Consider the following 25038-nt stretch of genomic DNA (forward strand, 5'->3'; position numbering starts at 1 on the left):
ATTAATTTCATTATTATTAAAAATTAAATAAATTTTAAATTTTTTAATTTTTTAGGTACATAAAATAAAAAAAAAATTACTTACTCAATATCCTCTCTGAAAAAATTTTAAAAAAATAATTAGACAGAAATCGAAAACATTTCCGTAAATTGTATTAGCCTAATGCGTACTTAAAGTTGCGTTCCAACGAAGAAATCGTACAAAATTCGAATATTTCGAGCTCTTCCGGAAACTTTGACTTTGACATCGATGACCATTAAAAATTTTTATTTTGATTTTATGAATCAGCGAAAAAAATTGATTAAAGCAAAAAGTGTAACTAATTTTTTTTTTGTTTCAGTGCTTGCCAATTGTGCCAACCAAATGCCACAAATACCGTTTGGAGTCATTGTCAATGCGTGTTGGCCGATGGTGTGGAACGTGGTATCTTGACGGCAAACCGTATGATTCCCGGACCCAGTATACAAGTGTGCGAGGGCGACAAAGTGGTGATTGACGTCGAAAATCACATGGAAGGCATGGAAGTGACAATCCATTGGCACGGTATTCACCAACGCGGCACACAATACTACGATGGCGTGCCATATGTCACGCAATGTCCCATTCAACAGGGCACGACATTCAGGTTTGTTGCTTAATTTTGCAAATCTTTTGTTAGAGGCTGTTTTAAGTTTATTTACAAACTTTTCGTTTCTTGCAATATTTAATTGAAAATTAAAAAAAAAAAAAAAAAAAAGGAAAAATTTCTAAAGAATTTTTTTTAATTAAAAAAATAAATAAATAAAATTATTTAAAAAAAAATATAATAAAATAAAATAAAAAATAAATAAGAATTTAAAACAAATAATAAAAAATTAATAAAAAAAAATTAAATTATAAAAAAATTGGAAAAAAAAATTAAAAATTAATTCTTTGACAAAAATTTATCGTTTGAAAAAAAAATAAAAAAAAAAATTAAATTAATTTTTTTTGACGAAAATCATCGACGAAGAGATAAATTAAAAAAAAAAATTGACAATTACTAAATAATTTAAAATTATTTTTTTACTAACTTTAATTAGATTTTACAGTGTAAAATCAGCAAAAAAAAATTATAAAAAAATATTTTAAAACAAATTCTTTAATTTTTACCTTTAGAAAAAAATCATTGGAAAAATTAGACGAAAAATTTGAAATAAATATTTTAAAAATCGAACTTACCTTAATTTTTTTCCATCAATTTCAACAGATATCAATGGACCGGTAATGCTGGCACCCACTTCTGGCACGCTCACACTGGCTTACAAAAAGTCGACGGTTTGTATGGCAGCGTCATCGTCAGGCAGCCGCCCTCACGTGATCCCAATTCGCATCTCTACGACTTTGACTTGACGACGCACATCATGTTGCTGAGCGATTGGTTGCACGAAGACGCCGCCGAACGTTATCCAGGTCGCTTGGCTGTCAACACCGGTCAAGATCCCGAATCCATGTTAATTAACGGCAAAGGGCAATTCCGTGACCCCAACACCGGCTTCATGACAAACACACCGCTGGAAATTTTCACCATCACCCCAGGACGTCGCTACCGTTTCCGCATGATTAACGCTTTCTCGTCCGTTTGTCCGGCACAAGTTACCATCGAAGGACACGGCTTGACGATTATCGCGACAGACGGCGAACCGGTGCACCCCGTGCAAGTTAATACAGTTATCTCATTCTCAGGTATGTGCGAAACGTGAGAGATTTTTTAAAAATATTTTTTGTTTTTTTTTTACATAAGCAACTGCTGCGTTTAATGACTGCATAAAAATTTTAATTGCTCACTTCGAGTGTCCTAATTAAAGAGCGCGAAATATTACTGCACAACTCCTTTAAAAATTACCGTTGCGCAAAACGAGTTGAGAGCAGTTGACAAATGTACCCAATTAGTGTATGCAAACAGAGAATTAATCAAAAAGTAATTAATTAAAATTAAACGAACGGTCGGTGTGGAGAGAGAAGGGTGAATTTGTAATGACAAAAAATTTATTTATGTAAAATTTTTTTCGATGCAGTTGTTGTTGTTGTAAAACTACTGATTTGTTGTAGTAATAAATTAACGTGCTCCACCTTGTCTTGGCTTAATTTGGGATTTTGAAATCGCGCTTCAACATGAATTTTTAATTGACAGATTTTTTCTGTTCGAATTCCGTAAGGAAATAAACATTTTTTTAAAAAATTGCGAAAAAAATCCTAAATAATTAATGGAAATTTCCAAATTTGTTTATTTAATGAAAATGTATTTTTTTTACGATTTCGAGATATTTAGTAATTTTATTCTAAAAATATTTTTTAATTTTATTGAGAAATTAATTTATTTTAAAAAAGTGGCAATAAAATTTTCATAAAAAGTTTCATATAAAAAAAAAACAGACAAAAATTTGGAAATATTTTTATTTCGTAAGAAAAAAAATTAAATCAATTTTTCATAATAAAATTTTTAAGGGATTATCCGTATTTTCGTTAATTTTGAAGAAGTTTACTTCAATTCAAAAGTATTTAAAATATTAAAAATATGTATTATTTACTTAAATTTAATTTCCTTTGTGGTATATTTTTGAATATTTTATTGTAATTTTTTAAAATTTTTAGACGATAAACGTTAATTCTTAACATTTATTAAAATTCAAAATTAACAAAATTCAAAATAAAGCAAAAATATTTAAATTTTTAATTTAATTTTTCCCCCTGATTTTTTTCGACAAAATCGGAGGGGGGCGACAAAAAATGGATATATTAAATTTATTCGCCTTATTTCTCAAATAAATAAAAACTTTCAAAAAAATTCAAAATTAAAAAAATTTTTCAAAAAAAAACAAAAATATTAAAATGAATTTTTTTAAATTTTTAAAAATTTAATTTTTAAAAAAATTCCCCCTTTATTTTTTTTTCAAATTTGTTTCTCAAAATAAAAAAAACTTTCAAAAAAATTCATTTTTTTAAAACTTTTCAAAAATTTTAAAATATTTTAAGAAAATTAATTAATAAAATAAAATTTTCTTCTTTTCTTAAATAAATTAAATAAATTTTAGTGCCAAAATTTAGTTAGATTTTTAATAAAAATTTTAATATTTTTTATTTTTTTTTCAATGTTTATTTAATTTTTTATTAAAAAAAATTATTATTTTCGAAATCGTTTAATTTTTTAAAATATTTTTTGGCAAGTGTTCCGTAACATTTTAAATTTAGCAAAAAATAAAGTCAAAAGTGCAAAAAGTCTTCAAGTAGCACATGTTAAACATTAAAAAAATTCCCCACCGACAGTGGGTGTGAACAACATCGAATGTTCGCTTGTCTCAAACAAATCTCAAATTGAACATAATCAATTAATCATGCAATGCTTTAAAAATATTTGCCTGCGTGGGTTTCTTCACATGCTAAAAAAAATTCTCATTTTACAAAATTTCGACATCTTCTTACCTTTGCTTTGCTCTCGTTTCACAGGTGAACGTTACGACTTTGTGATAACGGCAGATCAACCGGTCGGTGCCTACTGGATCCAATTGCGTGGTTTGGGCGAATGCGGTATCAAACGTGCTCAGCAACTGGCCATATTGCGTTATGCTCGCGGTCCATATCTACCTGGTTCACCGCCACCAACGTACGACGTCGGAATTCCTCAGGGTGTGGTAAGTAAAGATTTTTTTATTTAAATTTCTTGTAAAATACTGATGAAAAAGTCACGATATTCCGATATTTTGACTTTTTGTAAATAAATGATATTTACATATTTTCCTGTAAATACTCTTGGAAAATATTCGCACCTAAAATTATTTTTAAAATGTATAAAAAAAATACTTCTTGTACAAAATTGAAAACTGTAGAAAACAGTTTGTAAATAAATTTACCCGAAAAACCTTCTCGAGGCAAGATTTTCCATGAAAACATCAGTAAATCGACTAATTTCTGACAAAAAGTCGCATTTTCAAACAATTTCCTTTCTCTTTTCCGCAAACTTTTATGTGAAAAAAAAATCCTTTTTACACACACAAAAACACACAAATACACGCAAAAAATAGGTTTTGAACCCCTTGGATGCCCAATGTAACCGTCAACGAAACGACGCCATCTGCGTCAATCAATTGAAGAACGCCAAGGAAATCGATCGTGCCTTGCTCCAAGAGAAACCAGACGTCAAAGTGTTCTTGCCATTCAAGTTCCATTTGTACCGCGTCGAAGATTTGTTCCAGCCCAACACTTACAACAGATTCTTAGGTAATTTTTTGACATTTTTTCCTAAAAAAAATTTTTTTAATTAATTTTTTTTTTGAATTTTAGTCGCTCCAACTGGCGATCACGTCATCTCGCTTATCGATGAAATTTCGTATTTGTCGCCGCCCGCCCCGCTTTTGTCCCAATACGACGATATCGATCCCGAGCAATTCTGTAATGGCGATAATCGTCCAGCGGATTGCGGTGCTAATTGCATGTGCACACACAAAGTTGATATTCCCTTGAATGCCATTGTCGAAGTTGTTCTCGTTGATGAAGTACAACAACCGAATTTGTCGCATCCCTTCCATTTGCATGGTAGATTTTGATTTTTTGATCTAAAATGATGAAATTTAATAAAAAAAAATATTTTTTTTAGGTTATGGCTTTAATGTTATCGGTATTGGTCGATCTCCGGATACCACTGTCAAGAAAATTAACTTGAAACACGCTTTGGACTTGGATAGACGTGGATTGTTGCACCGTCAATACAACTTGCCGCCATTAAAAGATACGATCGCTGTGCCAAATAACGGTTATGTTGTCCTTAGATTTAGAGCTGATAACCCAGGTAAGGATTTTTTAGCTATAAAAATTAAGAAATTGTCTTTAAATGAAAATTTTTTCGTAGGATTCTGGCTTTTCCATTGTCACTTCTTATTCCACATCGTCATCGGTATGAATTTGGTGTTGCAAGTTGGATCTCACGCAGATTTACCTCCAGTGCCACAAGGTAAGCCCTTTTGATCTCAATAAAAACCTTTAAAAAATCTGAAATTTAAATTGAATAAATTTAAATTAATTAATTAAATAAAATTAATAATTTAATTAAATAAAATTAATTAAATAAAATTAATAATTAAATTAAATTAATTATTTAATTAATTAAATTTAAATTATTTCAATAAAAAATTTCTTTTAATTTTATCAAATTTCAAAATAAAACTTGATAAAATTAAATTAATTAATTAAATAAGTTTTAATTTCATTTATTTTTTTAAATTAATTTTTTAATTTAATTAATATTAATTAAAAATTATTTTATTAAATTTAATTGAAATTTTTATAAAAAAAATATGAAATGAATTAATTTAATTTAATTTTCATTTAATAAAAAATTAATTTAATTAAAAAAAAGTTATTAATTTAATTAAATTAATTTTATTAAAATTTTTAAATTTTTAAAATAAAAAAAAAATTAATTAAAAATAAATAAATTAAATTAATTATTAAAAAATTTAATATTATTCTAAATTACTTACAGGTTTCCCAACGTGTAACGACTTCTTACCGCCCGTTGATAACATGCCGCTACCATATGGTCACCATGGATAAACAAATTTTCCACTTTCTTAGAAATTTAGATCATCTGCCACTTTTTTTATTTACGAATAATTAATCATTATTTAACATTTTTGTTTTAGAAAATAATTAAATTTCCATTTTTTTTTTACATTTTTAAAAAATATCAAAAAACACAAAAAATATTCCAGAGCACTGATTCACAAACGAAAAAAAAAATATTTAAGCACACAAGCAAACCAAGTGCGCCATATATTTTTACCTTTTAATATTTATTTTCATCATTTTTCAGTCACTTTATTCCTATAAAATATTTACTACTACATTTTTACACCAATCAATACTCTCATTTATTATTTTTTTTCACACATATAACAATAATTTGCTCATGTAATTTTTAAGACATTTCGAACAATACAGGGAAAAAATTTGTCTTGCCATTTTTGCAAATTTTCTGTCCGATTTTTCCATCAAACTAACATCACTGTGTATATAAAGAGCACTTTCAAAATTTAATTTTTTCTTTTATAAATCCTTTTATTTTTTTTTTCACTGATATTAAAGTAATTTTTTAAAGATAGTAAAACATGACAAATGACAAAAAAAAAGTATTTTTGAACAAAAAATATTATATCGTACATAAGTAGACAATATTTTAGCTTTCATTTAGGGTTTAAGATATTATTTTTTTTCTTCAACAATTTCCAATGTTCTATACGTGCTATTTACTGTTAATAGCAAAAGAAAGGTATATTATTTTTTAAGTGTAAAATACATACTCAATGGGAAATTTTATTTGGAAGACAGTTAAATTTAACTTGAATTTTTATTAAAATATTTTAATTTTTTTTTAATTAATTTTTTTTTTTTAAATTTTATTTTTTTCTAAATTTAATTTTAAAATTTTATTTTTTTAAATTTAATTAAATTTTTAATTTTATTTTTTTAATTTAAAATTTTAATTAAATTTTTGCTTTTTTTTGTATAAATTTGATTTAATTTTTATTTTTTTTTACTTTATTCTAACCTCAAAATAGAAAAATTTGTAAATGTCATTTCAAAAATTAACCGTTAAATTTACAAAAATTTAAAAAATTAACGTAAAAATATTTTTTATGATTTTTCTTAAATTTTTTATTAATTTTATTTTTAAAAACTAATTTAATTGTCTTTTTTAATAAAATTTCCCATAATTCATTGACTTGTAAAAAAAATCAAAGGAGAGACTTTTATTGTAAATATATTCCTTTGAATGAATGAATATGTAAAAAAAACCATAAAAATGCAATAAAATACTCATACAATTATAATATATGCAAGATAAACCATTTTTGTTACCATAAAACATTATTCAATTAATTTTTTTACCATTTTATAAAATTTCCGAAGAATTGTTATAAAATATTTAAAAAAATGTAAATAAATTTCTTGTGTATATTATTACCCTTATAAATAAATAAAAATAAATTAAATAAGAAAAAAATCGAAAAAAAATTATTGGTAAAGGTTGAGGTAAGTTCCTGCTGTGAAAAAACCTCTAAAACGGAAAAAAAATCATGAAAAACCTACCAACCGTCTCCATTTGATCGGGTTGAACCTAACCCGAGAGATTATTTTCACCGAAATAAAATTGGATTAACTATGACAATCCCAACTCACCGCACCCTTAGGGAAGTTACTTGGTCAAAAGTTGGTATCAGGAGAAAAAAAATCGAAAATTTCAATCTTAATGTCTCGAATTTGCAGGTGTTGAATCCCCTTGATGCCATTTGCGATGTCAAACGCCGTAACGCGATCTGCGTAAATCAAATGAAATACGGTCAAAAGACGGACGACGATGTGCTCAAAGAACGTCCGGATGTCAAAATTTTCTTGCCTTTCAGATTTCACATTTACAATGTCGAAGATTTGTTCACAGCGGGACAATATCAACGATACATGGGTAATTTTCCCCTCCCAAAAAAAAATTTTTTTTTTCGGCAAAATTGCACGAAAGCAATTCCGAATGTTTTTTTTTCGTGTGAAATAAATGAAAAAAATCTCGTTCCTAGTTGCAAGTGATGGCGATCATCTAATTTCCCTCATTGACGGAATTTCGTACAAGAGTCCCTCGTCGCCAATGTTGTCCCAAATCGATGATATTCCGCCCGAGTCATTTTGTCATGGGGATAATTTGCCGCCCAATTGCACGGCAGATTGTACATGCACACACAAGATCGACGTTCCGTTGAATGCCATCGTTGAGGTTGTCTTGGTCGATGAAGGTTTGTATGAAGAAAAAAAAATTAATTTCACACGAAGGTCGACGATTAAAATCCCATTAATAATCAGTTCAACAAGCAAACATCTCGCATCCATTCCACTTGCATGGGCATTCGTATTACGTGATTGGCGTCGGCAGATCTCCCGATAAAAATGTCAAGAAAATTAATTTAAAGCACGCCTTGGAGTTGGACCGGAAAGGATTGCTGCATCGGCATTTCCAACTGCCACCCATGAAAGATACGGTAGCGGTGCCAAATAATGGTTATGCGGTGTTGCGATTCCGTGCCGATAATCCAGGTTCAAATTTTTTTTTTGTCAAGAGTCAGTGGCGGATTTATTGGAATTTAAGGCCTCCAAAAAAATTCGTTAAATTTTTGCTTGGTTTGGAATAATTGATATCTAAATATAAAAGAAGCTTTTTTGGGCTTTTTTTTTAATTTTCACTTCGAGGTTAAAAATTAATCCTAAGATTAAATCCGCAACTGTCCAGAAATCCTAAAAGAGAAAAAAAATTAATTTAAATTTATAAAATTTTAGGATACTGGCTCTTCCATTGTCACTTTATGTTCCACATCGTCATCGGCATGAATTTGGTGTTGCATGTTGGATCTCACGCAGATTTGCCTCCAGTCCCTCCCAATTTTCCCCAATGTGGCCATCACCTGCCTCCCATCATAAAGCCCAAATATTCAAAGTTTTAACATTTTTCTCTCTCTTTAATTTCCGGATAAAAAAAATACTTTACCAAATAATGAACCAGTACCTGTAAAAAAAATCTCGTGTTAATATTTAATCGAAAAAAAAAAAATATAAAATTATTTAAATATTTTTTTTTTGTAAATAATTTTCCGTTGTAAAAAACTGTAAAAATCTCAAGAGCTTTCAATTTTTGCTTCGAAAGCACTTTTTTTAAATATTTTTTTCAGCTATTTCTGTCTACTTTTGTACAAATTTTGTTAAAATATTGGTAAGAAACTGTATAAAAAATTAATAATTTTTTAATTTTAAGCAAAATTTAATTAAAATTCTTTTTTGGATTGATTACTTTGAGTTAAATTGATTTTAAGTGAATTTTATTTTTTTTCTTTAGGTCATGAATCCACTGGATGCGGTTTGTAATGTTAAGCGAAATGATGCCATTTGTGTGAATCAATTGAGAAATGCGAGGAAAAGTGATCGTTCCGTGTTTCAAGAGAAGCCAGATGTTAAAATTTTCCTCCCGTATCGGTTCTTCTTCTATCAAGTTCATGAAATTTTCAAGCCGGATACGTACAATCGATTTTTGGGTGAGTTAATTTTTTGATTTTGTTCCATATCTTTAAGAATTTTATAAAAAATGATCGAAAAATTAATTTTTTAATTAATTAAATAAATTTTTTGTCAAATTAAATTTTGTGGTATTAAATTAAAAGTTAAAACCCGGGTTAAATTAAATAAATTGATAATTAAAAAATTCGTCAAAATAAAAAATTGTTTTTTTAAATCAAAAAATTAAATAAAAATTAAAAATTCAGAAAAATCTAATTCATATATTTTTCTTTTATCATCAGTTTTTTTAATATGTTTTTTTAATATTTTTTTTAAATTAAAAAAAAATCATGTTTTTTTTTTGAAATCTCACTGGGAAAAAATTATAATTTTTAAAAAATTAAATTAAAATTAAAATTAAACTAAATTTAAAATTAAATTAAAATTAAAATTAAATAAAAAAAATTAAAGAGATTTATTTTTAAAAAAAATTAAAAATTCAGAAAAATATAATACCTTTCATATATTTTTAAAATAAAAAATTGAAAAATTAAAAAATTATTTTGAAATCAAAAAATCTTGGAATTTTTGAAAATCTTTTGAAAAATAAATTATTTTTTAATTACAGTTGCTCCAACTGGTGATCACATCATCTCCCTCATCGATGGAATCTCCTACGTGAACCCCCCGGCACCGATGTTGTCCCAAATTGAAGATATTCCGCCCGAACAATTCTGTAACGGAGACAATCCCATCCCGAATTGCGGTCCCAACTGCATGTGCACTCACAAAATTGACATCCCCTTAAATGCCGTCGTGGAAATCGTTCTTGTCGACGAAGTACAACAAGCAAACTTATCTCATCCATTCCATTTGCATGGTAAGCCTTTTTGAACTTTTGACCTTCAAATGACCTTCATTCGTTTTTCATTAATTTCTTAGGATATCCATTCAGCGTTATTGGCATTGGTCGCTCTCCGGACAAGACAATTAAGAAAATCAACTTGAAACACATGCTCGAACTCGACAGAAAAGGTCTCATCAAGCGTGACTTCAAAGGACCCCCATTGAAAGATACCATCGCTGTCCCGAATAACGGTTATGTCGTTTTACGTTTCAACGCCAACAATCCCGGTTACTGGTTATTCCATTGCCATTTTGAGTTTCATGCCGTAATTGGAATGTCCTTTGTGCTGCAAGTGGGATCGCATCACGATTTGCCTCCCGTGCCCGAAGGTTTCCCCAAATGCGGGCATCATTTACCGCCAATTCGGGGTTTGCATGACTGGGACTTTAAAAAAGCCTAAAAAAATTAACACTTACCGAAATAAATAAATGGCCAGTAAAATTTTAATAAAAAAAATGTTTCACATTATTTTTGGATCTTAAGTAAAATTGAGTAATTAACAATGATAAATTTGACGAAAATTACCGTCATTTTACAAATTAAAAAAATTTTTGAAAAATTTAGATTTTTTTTCAAAAGAAATTTGTATTATCGAATAATTAATTAATTCTTAGAATTTAAATTAAGGCCGCTCCAAATGAAACTCAATAGTTTTGTCCAAAATTTTTGAAATTAAAATAAAAAAAATAAAAAATTTTGAAATAAAAATTTAGAATTTTCATAAAAATTTCTTTTTAAAAAAATTATCTAATAAATTTTTATTGTTTTGAGTTTTACAAATATTTGTGAATTAAAAATTGATTTAAAAAAAAAATTAATTAAAATTGAAAAACATGAATATCATAAAAATAACTTTCGAAATTTTTTTTGAAAAAAAAATTCAATAATTTTCATGAAAATTAATTTTTAAAGAAAATTTTATGTCAAAATACGATTTTTAATACAAAAGTTACTAAAAATTGAAAAATTTTCTTGAAAATTTTTTAAAAAATTATGAAAATACACCAAAAATCGGTAATTTTTGATGAAATTTTTAACTTTTTTTTTATTTTGCCCCATTGGATTTTCGAAAATAAAATGGGGCATCGGACAAAACTAGACTAAAAAAAACCAAAGTTTCATTTGGAGCGGCCTAAATGATCTTAAAACTTACTTTAATTCAAATTCAAAAAGTCACGTGACTTGGATCGAAAAATCTACTAATAAAATTTGTTTTAAATAAAATTATTTAGAATTTTCTTTAATTTTGAGTTGAAATTTGAAAAATATTAAAAAAAACTACAAAATTTTTGTTTTATTTAAAAAAATATTTAATTTGAACGTTTAAAAACGTAACCGAAAAAATAAAAAATAAAAAATTTAATTAAAATTATTTTAGGCGAATAAATTTTATAATTTAATATTTTTTCGAAAAAAAATGTAAATTTTTTTTCATAAGATATCTTTAATTAAATTTAGATAAAAATCTTAGGTCACGTGACCAAAATTAATTTTTTTCATGAATTTTTATTTTGTAAATAAGGTTCGATTTTTATTTAATTTTGAAAAAAAAAATTTTTTTTCCAAACACGTCTACACACAAATATTTCTCATGAGACAAAAAAAATTTTTTTCGTCTATTTTTGAATAAAAATTGCTAAAAAATGACAAAAGTAGCAAAAAATTAAAAGTTTAATTGAAAAAAAAAAATTTAGTCAATTTTAATTAATTTTGACTTTGTAAATCGAAAATTATCGTTATTCAATTTTTCTCACCTTAAACTTGTAGAAAAAAAAAACCAAAATTAATGTGAAACATTTTTTTTTTAAATTGCACTTGCCAAAAAATTCATAGAAACCATACGTGCCGATAATCCTCCTCTCCAATATTTTAATTAAAAAAAATAAACCATAACGCAATACATGTAAAAGGGAATGCTCATGTGATAGTTTAAGCTCAACATAAACTACGGAGAAAAAAGTGTCTAGTTCATTTTTTTTTGATTAATTTTAATGATTCTTAGCGAGTAAGTGTAAAAAGGAAATAAATAATTTATAAAAAACAAATCAACATGTAATCCTTTTCATCATCTCAAAGTTCTTTTTGTAGCAACCGAAGCTGCAAAGTGGCGTATTTGTCTTCGAACAATTGTACTTTTTGATGTTTTTGCAATTTGGCATGCCACAAAGTACCGGTTTCGGTGGATCCACAGGTTTTTTCGCTTCAAAAGGGAAATTTATGCCTTCCGGCAACGAAATTGTGCCTCCATCTGCATTTTGAATGTACGAAATTCGCGGAACTTGAACCTTAACCGGGCGATTTTTCATCTGTTTCACCGATTTTGAGTCTTGTTTCTTCAAAAGTCGCTCCATCGTCTTCATTTTGTCCTTTTCGCGTTTCTCGTCGGCCATTTGTTTGCGTTTCTGTGACTTTATTTGGGCTTTTTGGATGGCCTCTGCTGTCATTACTTTCTCTTTATAGCCCGTCGGGAGCGACATCAGTCCGTACGAGTTACTTTCGCTCGTTCTGTCGTACATGGCACGCTGCCGGGCCGTCATCAGCTTCGGATCTTTCGGTTTTATCTTCTTTAGCTCGTCATCCACTTCCTCAAGTTTGCCCGATTCGATGGCATCCAACCAGCGTTCCTCCTCACTTGACGTTCCGCTGTCTTTGCTTCGTTGTTTTTTCTTCGGTTCGCCCGGTTTGCGGTTTTTCTGTGATTTTGGCGACTTTGTGAGAGGTTTTATGGCGTCCGTGATTGCGACAGAGGCTTTAATTTCAGGCGTGGCGGGTGCTGGAACGGGAATTTGAATTTTCGGCGAGTCAGCTTCGAATGTCATCGTCAAAGGAGGCGCCGTGACGTTGTGCGAAACCGTTGGAGAAGCAGTTTTTTCGGATTTGGTGGCATCGCGGAAGGCATGATCGTCCGTTATGTACTCGTCACTGTTGTAGCGCTTCCGTTTGTTGCGCTTTGAACGTTGACTCGATGTCGGCGTCGAAGGATCGATGGAAGCTGGAACGAAAAATGATGAAATTAATCAAAAAATCAAAGAAAACAAGTGAATTTCTTACAATTTGCATCAGATTCTTCTTTAAGAGAGACTTCTTTACGTTTTCCCATCACAATTTCAGGTAAAAAAATAATTTTTCTTCTTTAATTTTGCTTTGTCTGATTTTTCAGAGTTTGTAAACAAATGTCGCCAACCGAAAAATATGTCGCCAATAACTGTCAAACTTTGTTTTCATCAGTTTTTTACTCAATTCTGAACATCGAAGACTAAAAATAAGAAAAATAAATAAAAATCATGAATGAAAAAGAGATTTGCAGGACTTGTTTGACCGAAAAAACAGCCGAAAACCCATCTGACCTTCAGAAAATCACCGAAAACGTCGAGGAAATCTTCAAAAAATTATTTGGAACTGCAATTGTGAGTACTTTTCTTTCAATTTTACGAGTTTTTCTTAATTTTTCTTGAATTTTCAGCTTGAAATCGATGACTTACCAAAGTTTATATGCCAAAAATGCTCGGAAAAGCTGAAAATTTTGCATGAATTTCATGAATTAGTGCTCAAAAGTATCGAAAAGTTCCGAAATTTCCCTAAAAATGAAGAATTTATTAAAGAAGAAATTGAAGATGACGATTTTGTACCTGAAGAAGTCGATCCAGGAGATGATTTAGCATCAAATTCCCCAGATGAAGAAGTCCCTAACACTTCAAAACGTCGAAAACGTCCAAAACTGATAAAATCTCAAGTCGCTCGTGAAGACGAAGAAATCCAAAACTTTTTCAACTTATCTTGTTCCGTCTGCAGCAAGGACCGATTACTGCAATTTCCCGTTTTTCGTCTTTTTAGCGCCCACATGAAGGAAAATCACGATGTTAAAGTCCCTTTTTTGCTTTGTTGCAAGAAAAAACTCTTCAAAAGGAGTGAGTTACTGGACCACTTGAACTTTCACAACCACCCGGAAAAGTATCAGTGCCCCCTTTGCAAGCATCAGTGTTACGATATCTACCAATTGAAGAAGCACACGAACAAATGCGAAGGTCCCGATCGTCCCGAGAGCTTCCAATGCGACGAATGTTCGTTAATTTTTACCTCGATGAACACCTTGTCGAGTCACAAAAACGTCCATTTATCGCGCGAAGAAAAAGATTCGAAGCGAATTCATGCCTGCGATCGATGTTCGGCCCGATTCACCTCGATTTACGGCTTGAAACGTCATTTGAAGGAACGTCACGAAGGAATTTCTTCGTTTTTGTGTCACGGATGCGCCAAATCGTTCGCTTCCAAGTCGGATTTTTTGGTGCATTGGAAAAGTATTCATGGGACAACGGAAAAAATCAAGTGTCCCGAGTGTGGATCGATGTTGAAGCATGAAAGAGCGTTACGGAGACACCTCAGGAACATGCATCAGTCGAAGGGACCTTGGATTTGTAAGAAATGTGGCAAGGAGACGCCCACAATTGAGGCTTTGAGGTCGCATGAGAGATATTCGCACAACGAAGCAGTGAAATTGCACAAATGTGACTTTTGTGATAAAAAATTTAAGAAAATTCTGACCTTGAGAGAGCATCTGACGACACATTATGACGCCGCGGAGTCATTTTTGTGCGAAAATTGTGATAAAACGTTCAATTCCAGTGCAAATTTGGTGAAACATCGTAAAAAATTTCATTTGGAATGAAATAAAAACCTGAAAAAAATTTAACGGATTAAAAATTCAAATAATTTTTTATGGGATTGCCACCTTTTATGCTGTCGTTTCACCGAAAAATGCTTAAAATGTTCAGGAAATGTCAAATTTTGTACTTTCGTCACTTTTTCACATTCCGTCAGTGCGAATCAAAACAAAAAACACACATGGACTGTGTCTCCTTTGAATATTTTCATCGAAAAATGCATCCAGCTCAAGTTGAAAACCGCGAATATCCCTTTACCGGGATGAAAATCGACGATTCCAGCTTCCTAGAGACCGGAGAAAGTCGATTTATCTGTCGTCGTTGCTTTAAATCCCGCAAATATTTTTGTTACAACTGCAACTTGGCACTGGAGGAACTTGCGGATCGAATTCCCAAAGTAAAACTCCCGATAAAAGTCGACATTATCAAACACAAACGTGAAATTGAGGGGAAAAGTACGTCGGTTCATGCGGCAATTCTCTCAGATGACGTCCGAGTTTATCTCCATCCCGATATTCCGGATTATTCGCAGGAAAGTGGCGTTTTTCTCGTTTATCCGTCGAGCACGAGCATTAGTATCATGCACTTGTTGCAGGGACAGACCGAGTTGAAGTTGAAGGAGAATTTTGGGTTGAGCAAGGACAAGTGCATGGGAACGTTGTTGAGCAAAAAGTTGGATGAAGTGATAGCGGATGATGGAAAAACTGAGGAAATGGAGCTGAAAGAGTATAAAAGTGTCGAGGAGCTGCCGGTGAAGAAAATTGTCTTTATTGATAGTACGTGGAATCAAAGTAGGAGCATTTATACGGATGAGAGGGTTAAGAGGCTTAAGACGATTGTCATTCAAACGCGGTAAGTTGAGACATTTTTTTTATTTTTAAATAAAATTCAATATTTTTGTCCGAAACTACTTTAAAAATTTTAAATATAGGGAAATCTGAAAGTAAAATTAAAAATTTACCAAAACATTGGAAAAAAATTTTTGACCATTTCCCTTTATTTTTCAAAATAATTTCATTTAATTTAAAAATTTGAAATTTAAAAAAAAAAAATCTTGAAACTTTTAGAAAATTCCTTAAATTGTTGAATTTTTAAATTTAAAAATTTTTAAAAATATTAATTAATTTTTTTAATTAAAATTTTCTAATAATTTCTTGATTTTTTACTCAAATTTTATAACTAGATTATTTATTTTTTTTCTAATTTTAACAGAAGTCCTGAAGCTTTTAAGTTAAGTCACATTAAGTCAAATACATTCATATGAATTAAAAATACAAAAATTTAAATTAATTTAGAAAAATTTAATTTTTTAAAAATGATTTTTATCGAAAATAAAAAAAAAAATTTTGAGTCACGTGAAGAAATTCTTTATTTTTTCTTAAATTTTTATTTTGTGAAATTTTATTAAATTTTTGACTTAAAAAATTAAAATAATAAAATTAAAAATTTTTTTTGACTTAATTTTCAATCAACTTAACGTTTTAGTAAAAAATTATTTTTATTTATACGTGTTTAAAGTCAAATTTTTGTGAAATTTTTATTTAAGCTTAAATTTTTTAAGTTTTGAATAAAATTAAGTCAAACGATTTTTCGCTTTGTAATCCTATTTAAATTAACCATTTTTAGAAAAAAAAAATTAATTTTTTGAAAATCTAAGTTAAATAAATTTTTCATATGTGTTTGACTTAATGTGACTTAATTTAAAATTAAATTCAAAATTAAAAAAAAAAATTAAAATTCCAGTTAATATAAAATTTGAGTAAAAAATCGTGAATATATTTGAAAATTTTAATTAATAAAATTATTAATTAAATTAACTAGACTTTTCTCTAAAATATTATGAAGCTTCAAATTAATTCTATAAAATTCTCAAAGAAATTTTTGAAAAAAAAAATCGGAAAAATTAATAAAAATCATTTTAAAAATTTTTTTTATCGCGTTTTTCAAAGCATTTAGACAAAATTATTGAATTTCTTTTAAATTTCATAATTTTTCATCTCCAAAAACCCTCAAAAACTAATTTTTCTCTTTAAAATTTTCCACAGTTTATCGAATTTCTGGCGACATCAACGCGGCACCCCCCGCTGGTACTTAGCAACAATTGAAGCCATTCACCAAGTCTTGCTCGAACTTCACGTTTACGCCTTCGGACTTGATCCCAACTACCGCGGATTAGACAAACTCGAGGTTACTTTAGCAAATCCGCCGATGCGAAACCCAAAAGAAGACACAGACTCCGCTGTTCAGCCCTACAACGGTCAATACGACAACTTACTCTTCTTTTTCCAACACATGTACCAACTAATTCACAGTTATTACGACGTTTCCGAGCTCAAAGCTTACAAAAGGCCCACGGAGTAACTCTTGTGATCGAAAAAAATGAATAAATTTTAAATATTTAACACAAAAGACATTTATTTCTTCTTCTTTTTGCCGTCATCGCCACTGCTGGAGGTACTTGGGGTCGGTTCTTGTCTCGGTTTTTGCCAGTTGAGTGGCTTTTTGCGGTAAATGGGCCATGGAGGAACGGTAACTAATGACGCTAGGACAAATCCCGCTGCTAAAATGTAAACTGTTTGGGAAAATTGTTGGATAAGTCCGCCCCAGATGAGACCAACGATGCCAAAGAGGGTGATAATCAACCGAGAAAGGCTAAAAATGAAAGAAATTATTAAAAATTTCAATTAAATTGTGATTTTAGGACTCACCGTTCAGCTCTGCCTTGTCCATCGTAGTCCTACAAACCGAAAAAAATCATTTTAAATTATTTTCCTTATAAATTTTGACAAATATTTGATACTCACCATATGCATTGGAATGTCAAACATCTCGAAAATCCTTAAAAATTACGTTTTTCCTTCAAATTTATTAATAAATTTCAATTTTTAGTCGAATTCCACAGGGCCACGTATTTAATTTGGCAAGTTAAAACAAAAACATCGAGTGACGGTCGCCGAACCGGCCTTATCAAGTGTCGCCAATAGTTACGGTAAAGAGTTTTTGTCAACAAAGAATAGAATTTTTTATCAAAAGTTTCTAATTTAGGCAGAATTTGTTAAAAAAAATAAACGCTGAGCGTTTTGGTCCCCTTTCCTCCACGAAAATCGTTCCTCGAGGCCTTTAATTCATCACGGAAGCCGGAAAATTTGGTGTTATCAAATTTTTTGATATTTTTCAAAATATTTGAACAGAAAAATAAACAAACTTACGTGGATTTTTGATATAAAGTCGACACGTTCGCGAAAAAAAGCTTCAGTTAATATCGAAACATGGCACAATCAAACACAAAAGTCGCCCTCATCACGGGAATAACGGGTCAAGATGGCTCCTACCTCGCTGAATTCCTCCTCCAAAAGGGCTATGAAGTGCACGGAATTATCCGGCGAGCCAGTACCTTCAACACACACCGCATCGAGCACTTGTATGCCGACAAGGCGGCCCATCAAGGTGGCAAAATGAAGCTTCACTATGGCGACATGACAGACTCCAGTTGTCTCGTTAAGATCATTAGCACGGTCCGGCCTTACGAAATTTATAATTTAGCGGCACAATCTCACGTTAAAATTTCCTTCGACCTGAGCGAATACACGGCGGAAGTGGATGCCGTGGGAACTTTGCGACTTTTGGATGCCATTCGAACGTGCGGTTTGGAGAAACAAGTCAAATTTTATCAAGCCTCCACGTCGGAGCTCTATGGAAAAGTCGTTGAAACCCCCCAAACGGAAAAAACGCCTTTTTATCCACGTTCCCCGTATGCCTGTGCCAAATTATACGCCTACTGGATCGTCGTCAATTATCGTGAAGCTTATGACATGTTCGCTTGCAACGGAATTCTCTTTAATCACGAGTCACCGAGACGTGGCGAAAATTTCGTCACACGAAAAATCACCAGATCTGTCGCGAAAATCCACTTGAATCAACTCGATTACGTGGAATTGGGCAATCTCGACTCGAAACGTGACTGGGGTCATGCCAAAGACTACGTCGAAGCGATGTGGCTGATGATGCAGCAAGAAAAACCCGAAGATTTTGTCATTGCCACCGGAGAAACGCACAGCGTACGAGAATTTGTCGAGTTAGCGTTTAAACACATCGGCACGGAAATCGAGTGGCGCGGAAGTGGCATGGAGGAAGTTGGTGTGGAAAAAGGCACAAATACCGTTCGCGTTAAAGTTAATCCGAAATATTTTAGACCGACGGAGGTTGATTTGCTGCTGGGTGACGCGACAAAAGCCAAAAATCAGCTCAAATGGGAACCAAAAACCTCGCTTTTGACCCTCGTGGAGGACATGATGACGGCGGACATTGAATTAATGAAGAAAAATCCGCTAGCGTAGGCGGCGGGACACAAAGCGGGAACGAAACGTACAGGAAAATGCATTCCAAAAAATGTGAAACATAAAAAAAATTTAAAGCATTTATATAAATAATATGCATGATAATAATAAAATAAAATATGACAGATTTTTTTTTCGTAAATGTGTAAAAAAGTAATAAAATGTGACAGTATTTGATTTTCATTCTTTTAATGATTTTACTTTGAGGGTTTTGCAAAAATGTTTTTTTTCGTAAAAAAATTTATAAAATTTGAATTTTAAAGTTTTTTTTACATTAACCCAAAAAAAAAACATTTGTTCAAATATTTGAAATTTAAACGTTTTAAAGTATTTGGTTCACTATAAAAAAAAATAATTAAAAAAATTTATAAAAATATTTTTTGCATACTATCATTCTGAAATTTCGTTTTTTTTGCATAAAAAATTTTAATCGAATTTTTTTTTTTAATTTTCTCTAATTATTTCAATATCTTAATTAGGCAACTCCAAATTTTTTTCGAACTTTTTGTCAAATTTGCCCCATTTTCGGATTTTAAAGATGGGCATGGGACAAAAAAGTTCGAAAAAAATTTGGAGTGACCTTATTCATTATTATAAATCAAAATTTTTAAAGAATTTTTTACTGAAAAATCTTGCTTTTTTATTTACTTGAAGCTTTTCTTCAAGGAAAGTTGCCTAACGATTTGATATTACAAGTTTTTTAAGGAAGAAAATATTTTTGAGCAGAATTAGTTCGTTGATTGGAGGTTTTTTGAGGCAAAAAGATTTTTTTTAAAAGATTTTGCTAAGTTTTCTTTTAATTTTTTTGGTGGTTTTTTCTTAATTGTTTTGATTTTTACTCAAAAAATGCTTTCACATTAATTTTAAAAAGCTAAATTTTCTCAAAAAATTGCAACGAACTAAATTTAACGATAAATTTATTAAAAACCCCTAAAAATCAATAATTTAATAAATAAGAGAAATATTTAAAAATTCATAATTTTTAAAATTAAAAATAATGTAAATTTTGATCATAATGATGAAGGAGGAAAGACGAAAAAAATAAGTTTTAGGAACATCCTAACTCGTACTTTGTATGCAGGAAAAATCTTTGTTCTCGCAAGAATTACGAGATATTTTGACGGTTGAATGGATGCATACTAAAAATTTAAACAATATTTTTGCTTTAAAATTATTATTATGATGATGATGACGATTATTATTATTTATTATTTGAAAATTGTCTCTGCGAAAGAGTTATTCTTGGCACGTTTTAATGTTGAAAAATAAACTCTGGCATTTTTACTGCCGCGTCTGTGTGGGAAGTCAAAGATAGTTGAATTCAAACAAATTTTACTTAAAAAAAAATTGAACAAGAATTAGATTTTGAAAAAATATTGAAAATGTGGAAATTGACCACCCAATGCGGTTTTTCCGAAAGCATTGTAGCAGTTGATGATCCCATAAAAGTATCTCCATAATGTTGATATATTCTGGGAAAAAATAAATAATCATGGTAACGAAATAAAAGTAAATTGAAATTTTTTGTAAAGGTTTTGTGTGCGTTTTAATATTTTTAATGTGAGCGTATTTTGTACAATTTATAAATTTTTCGATATATTTCTTGGGTATTCAAAAATTTTTCAAAATACAAATGTGATAATTTACCTAATTAATTTTTAAAAATTTATACAAAAATATATTTTTTTGTGATGCAAATTTAAATAGCTTCACAAATTCAATTTTACGGCTAATTTTTCAATGAAATTTTCAATTTTCGATAACTTTTGTTCAATCTCAACAAATTTTTGATTCATCTTTTGATCACTAATTTTGATATTTCCAGTTAAATCATTTAGCTTTTGTTGTGTTTTGCTCTCTGTGATTATAATTTTATGTTCTATATTAGAAATTTGATTCTTCAAGTCCGAATTTTGCTTTCGGTAAGTCGATGCCATCCATGAAATGTCAGGATTGCAAGTGAATGTTCCAAATACCTTTTCTGTCGGGTAATAACGCACTTTATTTTTATAAGTGTTTGTCATGTCAATTCCTCTAGCCCTCAAAAAATTGTTTGCATCAACAGCGCGACTACAGGACACTTCGTTGTCTTGCCACCATAATTCAGTAAGAATTGGCGTGAACTGGACAAGTTGCTCTACGTTAAGATCAGTCAAGTCATTAGAGTAGATGAATAAACCCTGCAGTTTTCCATTGTTTCTAAATATTTCCGGAGTAATTTCAGTTAAATTATTGTTGTCTAAATAAATCCGAGCCAAGTTCGGCATTCCACTAAAAATCTGATTGTTCAGCTCCATTATTTGGTTATGTCCAAAATTTAGATAATAAATACTTTTGCTGTACTCAAAAGTATTTGGATGAAACTTTCTGATCTCATTTGAATTCAGATAAAGTACACTTAGTCTCAAACAACTGTGAAATGCATCTTCAGCTACTTCTTGGACTTTCGAATCTATAATTTCTATTTTGTTCACATTTGGAAAAGTTTTGCAAATCGCATTCGTGACCACGGGAATGACAGATGACGTAAAATTGACCTTTGTAATAATTACAGGATCATCAGCAGTAGGTGTCCAATCATAATTTGTTGAAGTTAACCGCACTCCAGAAAATGTACAAGTGCATTCAGTTCCAGAGCAAGAAGTTGTACATTTGTATACTGCTTTACTAGAAATCACGGAATGAATAATACTGAGCAAAAGCAGTTTGATTAAAAAATGATTTTTCAGCATTTTTGAGCACTTTTTAATTTTTTATATAAAATGTATTTTTGATTCCACATTCATCGTTATTTATAGCGAATTTTTATCTTTTTTTTATTTTGTCAAAAATTGTCATTGTTTATTTGCAAAATATCAGATAGATTTCCAAGAATCGATTCATTAAATTTTGGCAGATTTATCATAATCGATTAAAAGCAGGGCTTTAAACAAATTTTGATTTTTATTGTACTTTTACTTTTATGAAATTAAAATTAGGTTTTCCGTATTACTTTTATAAGGAAAAATAAGAAAAAATATTTTTTTATAATAAAAGTAAATCCTATGTAAGATTTAAATCAAAATCAAGAATCAAAAATTTGATCTGATTTTTTTAGTGGCAAATCAAATCAAAAATTTTTCAAAACTGATTTTTTTTTGATTTGATTTGAATTAATTTAATTTATTTTCAAATCAAATCAAAAAAGTTACAGTTTTAAAAATTTTTGGATTGATTTGCAAATCAAATATAATTTGATTTGATCTAAGGCATCAAAAAAAAAACGAATCAAAATTTGCTTTTCAAATCTTTGATTTAAATCATACAATCCTGTTCCCAATGCGCATTTTAAAATTTTCAAATTAATTAAAAGTTCACTTTCCATTATCTAAATTCGTAGAGTTTCATGAAAAATTTGTTGAAAACTTAAAAAATTCGAAAAATTCGTGAATAATCGGAAAACTTATTTTTAGACGGACCAATTCCTGTTTGGATGGAGCAATTTTTTCAAATAAATATTATTTTACAATAAGAAAACAAATACATTTTCACATATAAACACAACCATTACAATAGTTTAACGGCCACAAAATCGTTTTTAATCTTCTGTAGATCGTTAACTTTGTATTTCAATAGATAATAAAACATTTGACGATGTCTCGGCAGGGCCTGATCAAGGCTCTCTAGTTCTTTTAAATTCAAATTGCATTTAGATCTCTAAATAAAAATTGAAAATATTTTGTTACTCAATAGCAAAGACCCAAAAAAAAATTTTTTTCTTTACTTTGCCTGTTTTTCAACCGTCATTATTGTATGTTTTTTTTATTGTTTTTTTCTCTGTACATATTTACATTTTTTTTTCGTCTTTGAAACAATTGTTCAATCAACAGACAATATTGCGTCTTGTGTATCAACCGACCGCCAGCAACTATCAACGAGAATTCATCAAGAATTTTACTGCCTCATATATTTGTCGGAATCGGAATTAAAATTTTCAAATAAATGTAATGCAATATGTTTGAAAAAAAAGGAAAAACAAAAGAAAAAAACATGAAATGAAGATGTTTAACATGATGGGGGCCACACACGCGTCTAATGTGTCTCGTGGCAACAACTGTTTAATGAAGTGACGAAATAAATGATGATTATTATTATTTAATTTTCCTTTTCATTTATTTTATTTTTTTTTTTGCAAAAATTCTGTTGACAATTCAGATTTAAAATTTTTAAAAATTGAAAATTTATCTAGAAAAATAAATTTAAAATTTTTTTTTACAAAAAAAATTAAATAAAAATAAACAAATAAAGAAAATAAATTTTTGTCCTTAATTAAAAATTATGAAAAGTTATCAAAGTTTAAAGACAGGATGTAATTTTTTTTTCAAAAAAAAAAAAAAAAGATAAAAATAAATAATAAAAAAATCCTGAAAAATTTTTACATTTGTAAAAAAAACATCAATCGAGGCATTTCAATTACCGAAAATTATTTTAACGACTTTTTTATTGCCTTTTTTCTGGTTGTTTGATATTTATTTACTTTTAAACATTACAAGGCATTAACTGGTAGGCCACGATTTGGATCAAACGAGGATGACATGTGTTCACATTTTATGTTTCTTTAAGGAGAATTTTGTTTAAAACATAAAAATTAGGATCAAAGGTGATTTTTATTAAATTTCTTTAAAAAAAATCCGAGCCTCAAAAAAAAATTTTTTTTTATTTTTTTATATTAAAACTGGGTCATTTGGGAACCAGATCTGCCCTTTTCACCGTTTAGAACTCAAAGAAACCAAATGTTTATTTTTTACGATGCTTATTTTCTTTTCGGTTTTTTTTTATTTTATATTTTCTCTTTATCTGTATCTCTTTTTTTTAAATAGTTTAAACCACAATCTTAATGACTGTTTGTGGATTTTTTAATGTTTATGCACATGCTCTGTAAATTTTTAAATGGATCATATAATAAAATAATAAAATATTTCTTTTCAACTTTCATGTTTGTTAAAAAACATTCTTGCAAGTCGTCGTCGTCGTAAAAAAATAACATTTAAAAAGGATTTCAAAAATCAACAAAAAATTGTTGTCGCGCGGCGTGTTTGTTTATTTTGTGTCAAATTAATTACACCTATTTAGACTGTCAAAATAAGTTTTTTTTTCTCTTCAAGAGTTGGAAACCACACAAAAGAAAACAAAACATAAATTGGAAAAATTTTTGTAAATATTTTAAATTTTTTTAAAATATTTTTTTTTTTCGAAAAAATGCAAGTTTTGACAAGTTTCGAACTACAAAGAGGCAATTTGGCAGATTTATGAAGAGAAAAGTTTCGTTTGATTCCGACTTTGATTTATTATTTCCTTCGAAAACGTTCATTCATGACTAAGACCGATTTTCTTCTAATCAATTAAAAAAATCAATAAACTCTTCAGTCATCAAACAAACATCAAACACTTCGTTTTTCAAGTCAAGATATTAATATTTCTTCAAAAAAAAAAAAAAAAAAAAAATTGATAAACAAAACAAACAAAAATTTTTTCATAAACAAATCATTACCGCAATCATCCAAAATAAAAATTAAACAAAATTCAAAGCTACTTCAAACGATTCTTAATCATTCATTTATTTTTTCTCCTTGAGTCTTGTTAGAACGAGAAAAAAAAACTTGCAACACTCGATCCCGAATGGATAAACAAACATTGGTCCGAGGCAAAAGCACCTGGCTATCATAATATTTTGATTACAATTTTATTAACGAGAAAACATGAAACACGAAAATGTATCAATGAATAAAGTTTGTAACAATTTTTTTTCCATCTGGTTGTCTCTCCTCGTCGCTGCTCGTCGTGTGAGCGAATGCAAAATTACATGGGAGGAGTTTCGGATTTTAAAACAAAAAACGCCTCTTGGTGCGTGGGAAGAGAGATGAGAAAAAGATTTTTGTATGGAAAAGTTTTTGAAATTTGAATTTACATGTGTGTGAATTGTTGTCAATATGTGGTCCGTTTGGATTGTGAATTTTATCGTAATTGGGTAGAATTTGTTTGAAAATATTTTTTTTTAATGAATTGATTCGTCAAAATAATATTTTGAATTGAATTAGATTATAGG

The 25038-nt window shown here is 29.5% G+C and overlaps 6 protein-coding genes across 6 annotated transcripts in view; 4 read left to right on the top strand and 2 right to left on the bottom strand.

Annotated features, from left to right (window-relative positions):
- Positions 1–10355, top strand: part of LOC134828838 (uncharacterized) — a 34639-nt gene extending 24284 nt beyond the window's left edge. The window contains exons 6-15 of the mRNA XM_063841825.1: positions 341–625; positions 1229–1704; positions 3466–3650; positions 4041–4236; positions 4300–4551; positions 4613–4804; positions 8338–8494; positions 8561–8565; positions 9677–9928; positions 9991–10355. Coding sequence (XP_063697895.1) covers positions 341–625; positions 1229–1704; positions 3466–3650; positions 4041–4236; positions 4300–4551; positions 4613–4804; positions 8338–8494; positions 8561–8565; positions 9677–9928; positions 9991–10355 — 2365 coding nt within the window. The remainder of the gene's footprint in view (positions 1–340; positions 626–1228; positions 1705–3465; positions 3651–4040; positions 4237–4299; positions 4552–4612; positions 4805–8337; positions 8495–8560; positions 8566–9676; positions 9929–9990) is intronic.
- Positions 10356–11936: 1581 nt separating this feature from the next.
- LOC134832413 (INO80 complex subunit B) lies at positions 11937–13135 on the bottom strand. The gene is made up of 2 exons (XM_063846426.1): positions 13007–13135; positions 11937–12947 (listed from the first exon to the last, which is right to left on the bottom strand). The coding sequence occupies exons 1-2, from the start codon at positions 13053–13055 to the stop codon at positions 12001–12003; spliced, it is 996 nt and encodes a 331-aa protein (XP_063702496.1). The 5' UTR covers positions 13056–13135; the 3' UTR covers positions 11937–12000.
- An 81-nt stretch (positions 13136–13216) lies between these two features.
- LOC134832410 (zinc finger protein 480-like) lies at positions 13217–14624 on the top strand. Its single transcript, XM_063846424.1, has 2 exons — positions 13217–13362; positions 13419–14624. Exons 1-2 carry the CDS (start codon positions 13240–13242, stop codon positions 14619–14621), a joined length of 1326 nt encoding a protein of 441 aa, XP_063702494.1. The 5' UTR covers positions 13217–13239; the 3' UTR covers positions 14622–14624.
- A 147-nt stretch (positions 14625–14771) lies between these two features.
- LOC134832414 (tRNA-uridine aminocarboxypropyltransferase 1) lies at positions 14772–16977 on the top strand. The gene is made up of 2 exons (XM_063846427.1): positions 14772–15468; positions 16662–16977. The coding sequence occupies exons 1-2, from the start codon at positions 14798–14800 to the stop codon at positions 16975–16977; spliced, it is 987 nt and encodes a 328-aa protein (XP_063702497.1). The 5' UTR covers positions 14772–14797.
- A 23-nt stretch (positions 16978–17000) lies between these two features.
- On the bottom strand, positions 17001–17576 carry LOC134832415 (signal peptidase complex subunit 1). Its single transcript, XM_063846428.1, has 3 exons — positions 17421–17576; positions 17325–17353; positions 17001–17268 (listed from the first exon to the last, which is right to left on the bottom strand). Exons 1-3 carry the CDS (start codon positions 17442–17444, stop codon positions 17031–17033), a joined length of 291 nt encoding a protein of 96 aa, XP_063702498.1. The 5' UTR covers positions 17445–17576; the 3' UTR covers positions 17001–17030.
- Positions 17577–17600: 24 nt separating this feature from the next.
- Positions 17601–19115, top strand: LOC134832411 (GDP-mannose 4,6 dehydratase). Its single transcript, XM_063846425.1, has one exon. The coding sequence runs from the start codon at positions 17886–17888 to the stop codon at positions 18951–18953; it is 1068 nt and encodes a 355-aa protein (XP_063702495.1). The 5' UTR covers positions 17601–17885; the 3' UTR covers positions 18954–19115.
- The last annotated feature ends 5923 nt before the right edge of the window (positions 19116–25038 follow it).

Source organism: Culicoides brevitarsis, chromosome 2 (assembly GCF_036172545.1).
Source record: "Culicoides brevitarsis isolate CSIRO-B50_1 chromosome 2, AGI_CSIRO_Cbre_v1, whole genome shotgun sequence".
NCBI classification, from domain to species: Eukaryota; Metazoa; Arthropoda; class Insecta; order Diptera; family Ceratopogonidae; genus Culicoides; species Culicoides brevitarsis.

What these genes read in the sequence shown, in the direction of transcription:
- LOC134832415 (XM_063846428.1), bottom strand. Translation starts at nt 17,444, where the DNA reads ATGTTTGACATTCCAATGCATATG. An exon ending in TTGACATTCCAATGCATATG is followed by an intron (nt 17,354 to 17,420) that starts GTGAGTATCAAA and finishes TTCGGTTTGTAG; the next exon opens with GACTACGATGGACAAGGCAG. An exon ending in GGACAAGGCAGAGCTGAACG is followed by an intron (nt 17,269 to 17,324) that starts GTGAGTCCTAAA and finishes TTTCATTTTTAG; the next exon opens with CCTTTCTCGGTTGATTATCA.
- LOC134832414 (XM_063846427.1), top strand. Translation starts at nt 14,798, where the DNA reads ATGGACTGTGTCTCCTTTGAATATTTTCATCGAAAAATGCATCCAGCT. An exon ending in ACGATTGTCATTCAAACGCG is followed by an intron (nt 15,469 to 16,661) that starts GTAAGTTGAGAC and finishes AATTTTCCACAG; the next exon opens with TTTATCGAATTTCTGGCGAC.
- LOC134832410 (XM_063846424.1), top strand. Translation starts at nt 13,240, where the DNA reads ATGAATGAAAAAGAGATTTGCAGGACTTGTTTGACCGAAAAAACAGCC. An exon ending in AATTATTTGGAACTGCAATT is followed by an intron (nt 13,363 to 13,418) that starts GTGAGTACTTTT and finishes TTGAATTTTCAG; the next exon opens with CTTGAAATCGATGACTTACC.
- LOC134832413 (XM_063846426.1), bottom strand. Translation starts at nt 13,055, where the DNA reads ATGGGAAAACGTAAAGAAGTCTCTCTTAAAGAAGAATCTGATGCAAAT. An exon ending in AGAAGAATCTGATGCAAATT is followed by an intron (nt 12,948 to 13,006) that starts GTAAGAAATTCA and finishes TTTTCGTTCCAG; the next exon opens with CTTCCATCGATCCTTCGACG.
- LOC134832411 (XM_063846425.1), top strand. Translation starts at nt 17,886, where the DNA reads ATGGCACAATCAAACACAAAAGTCGCCCTCATCACGGGAATAACGGGT.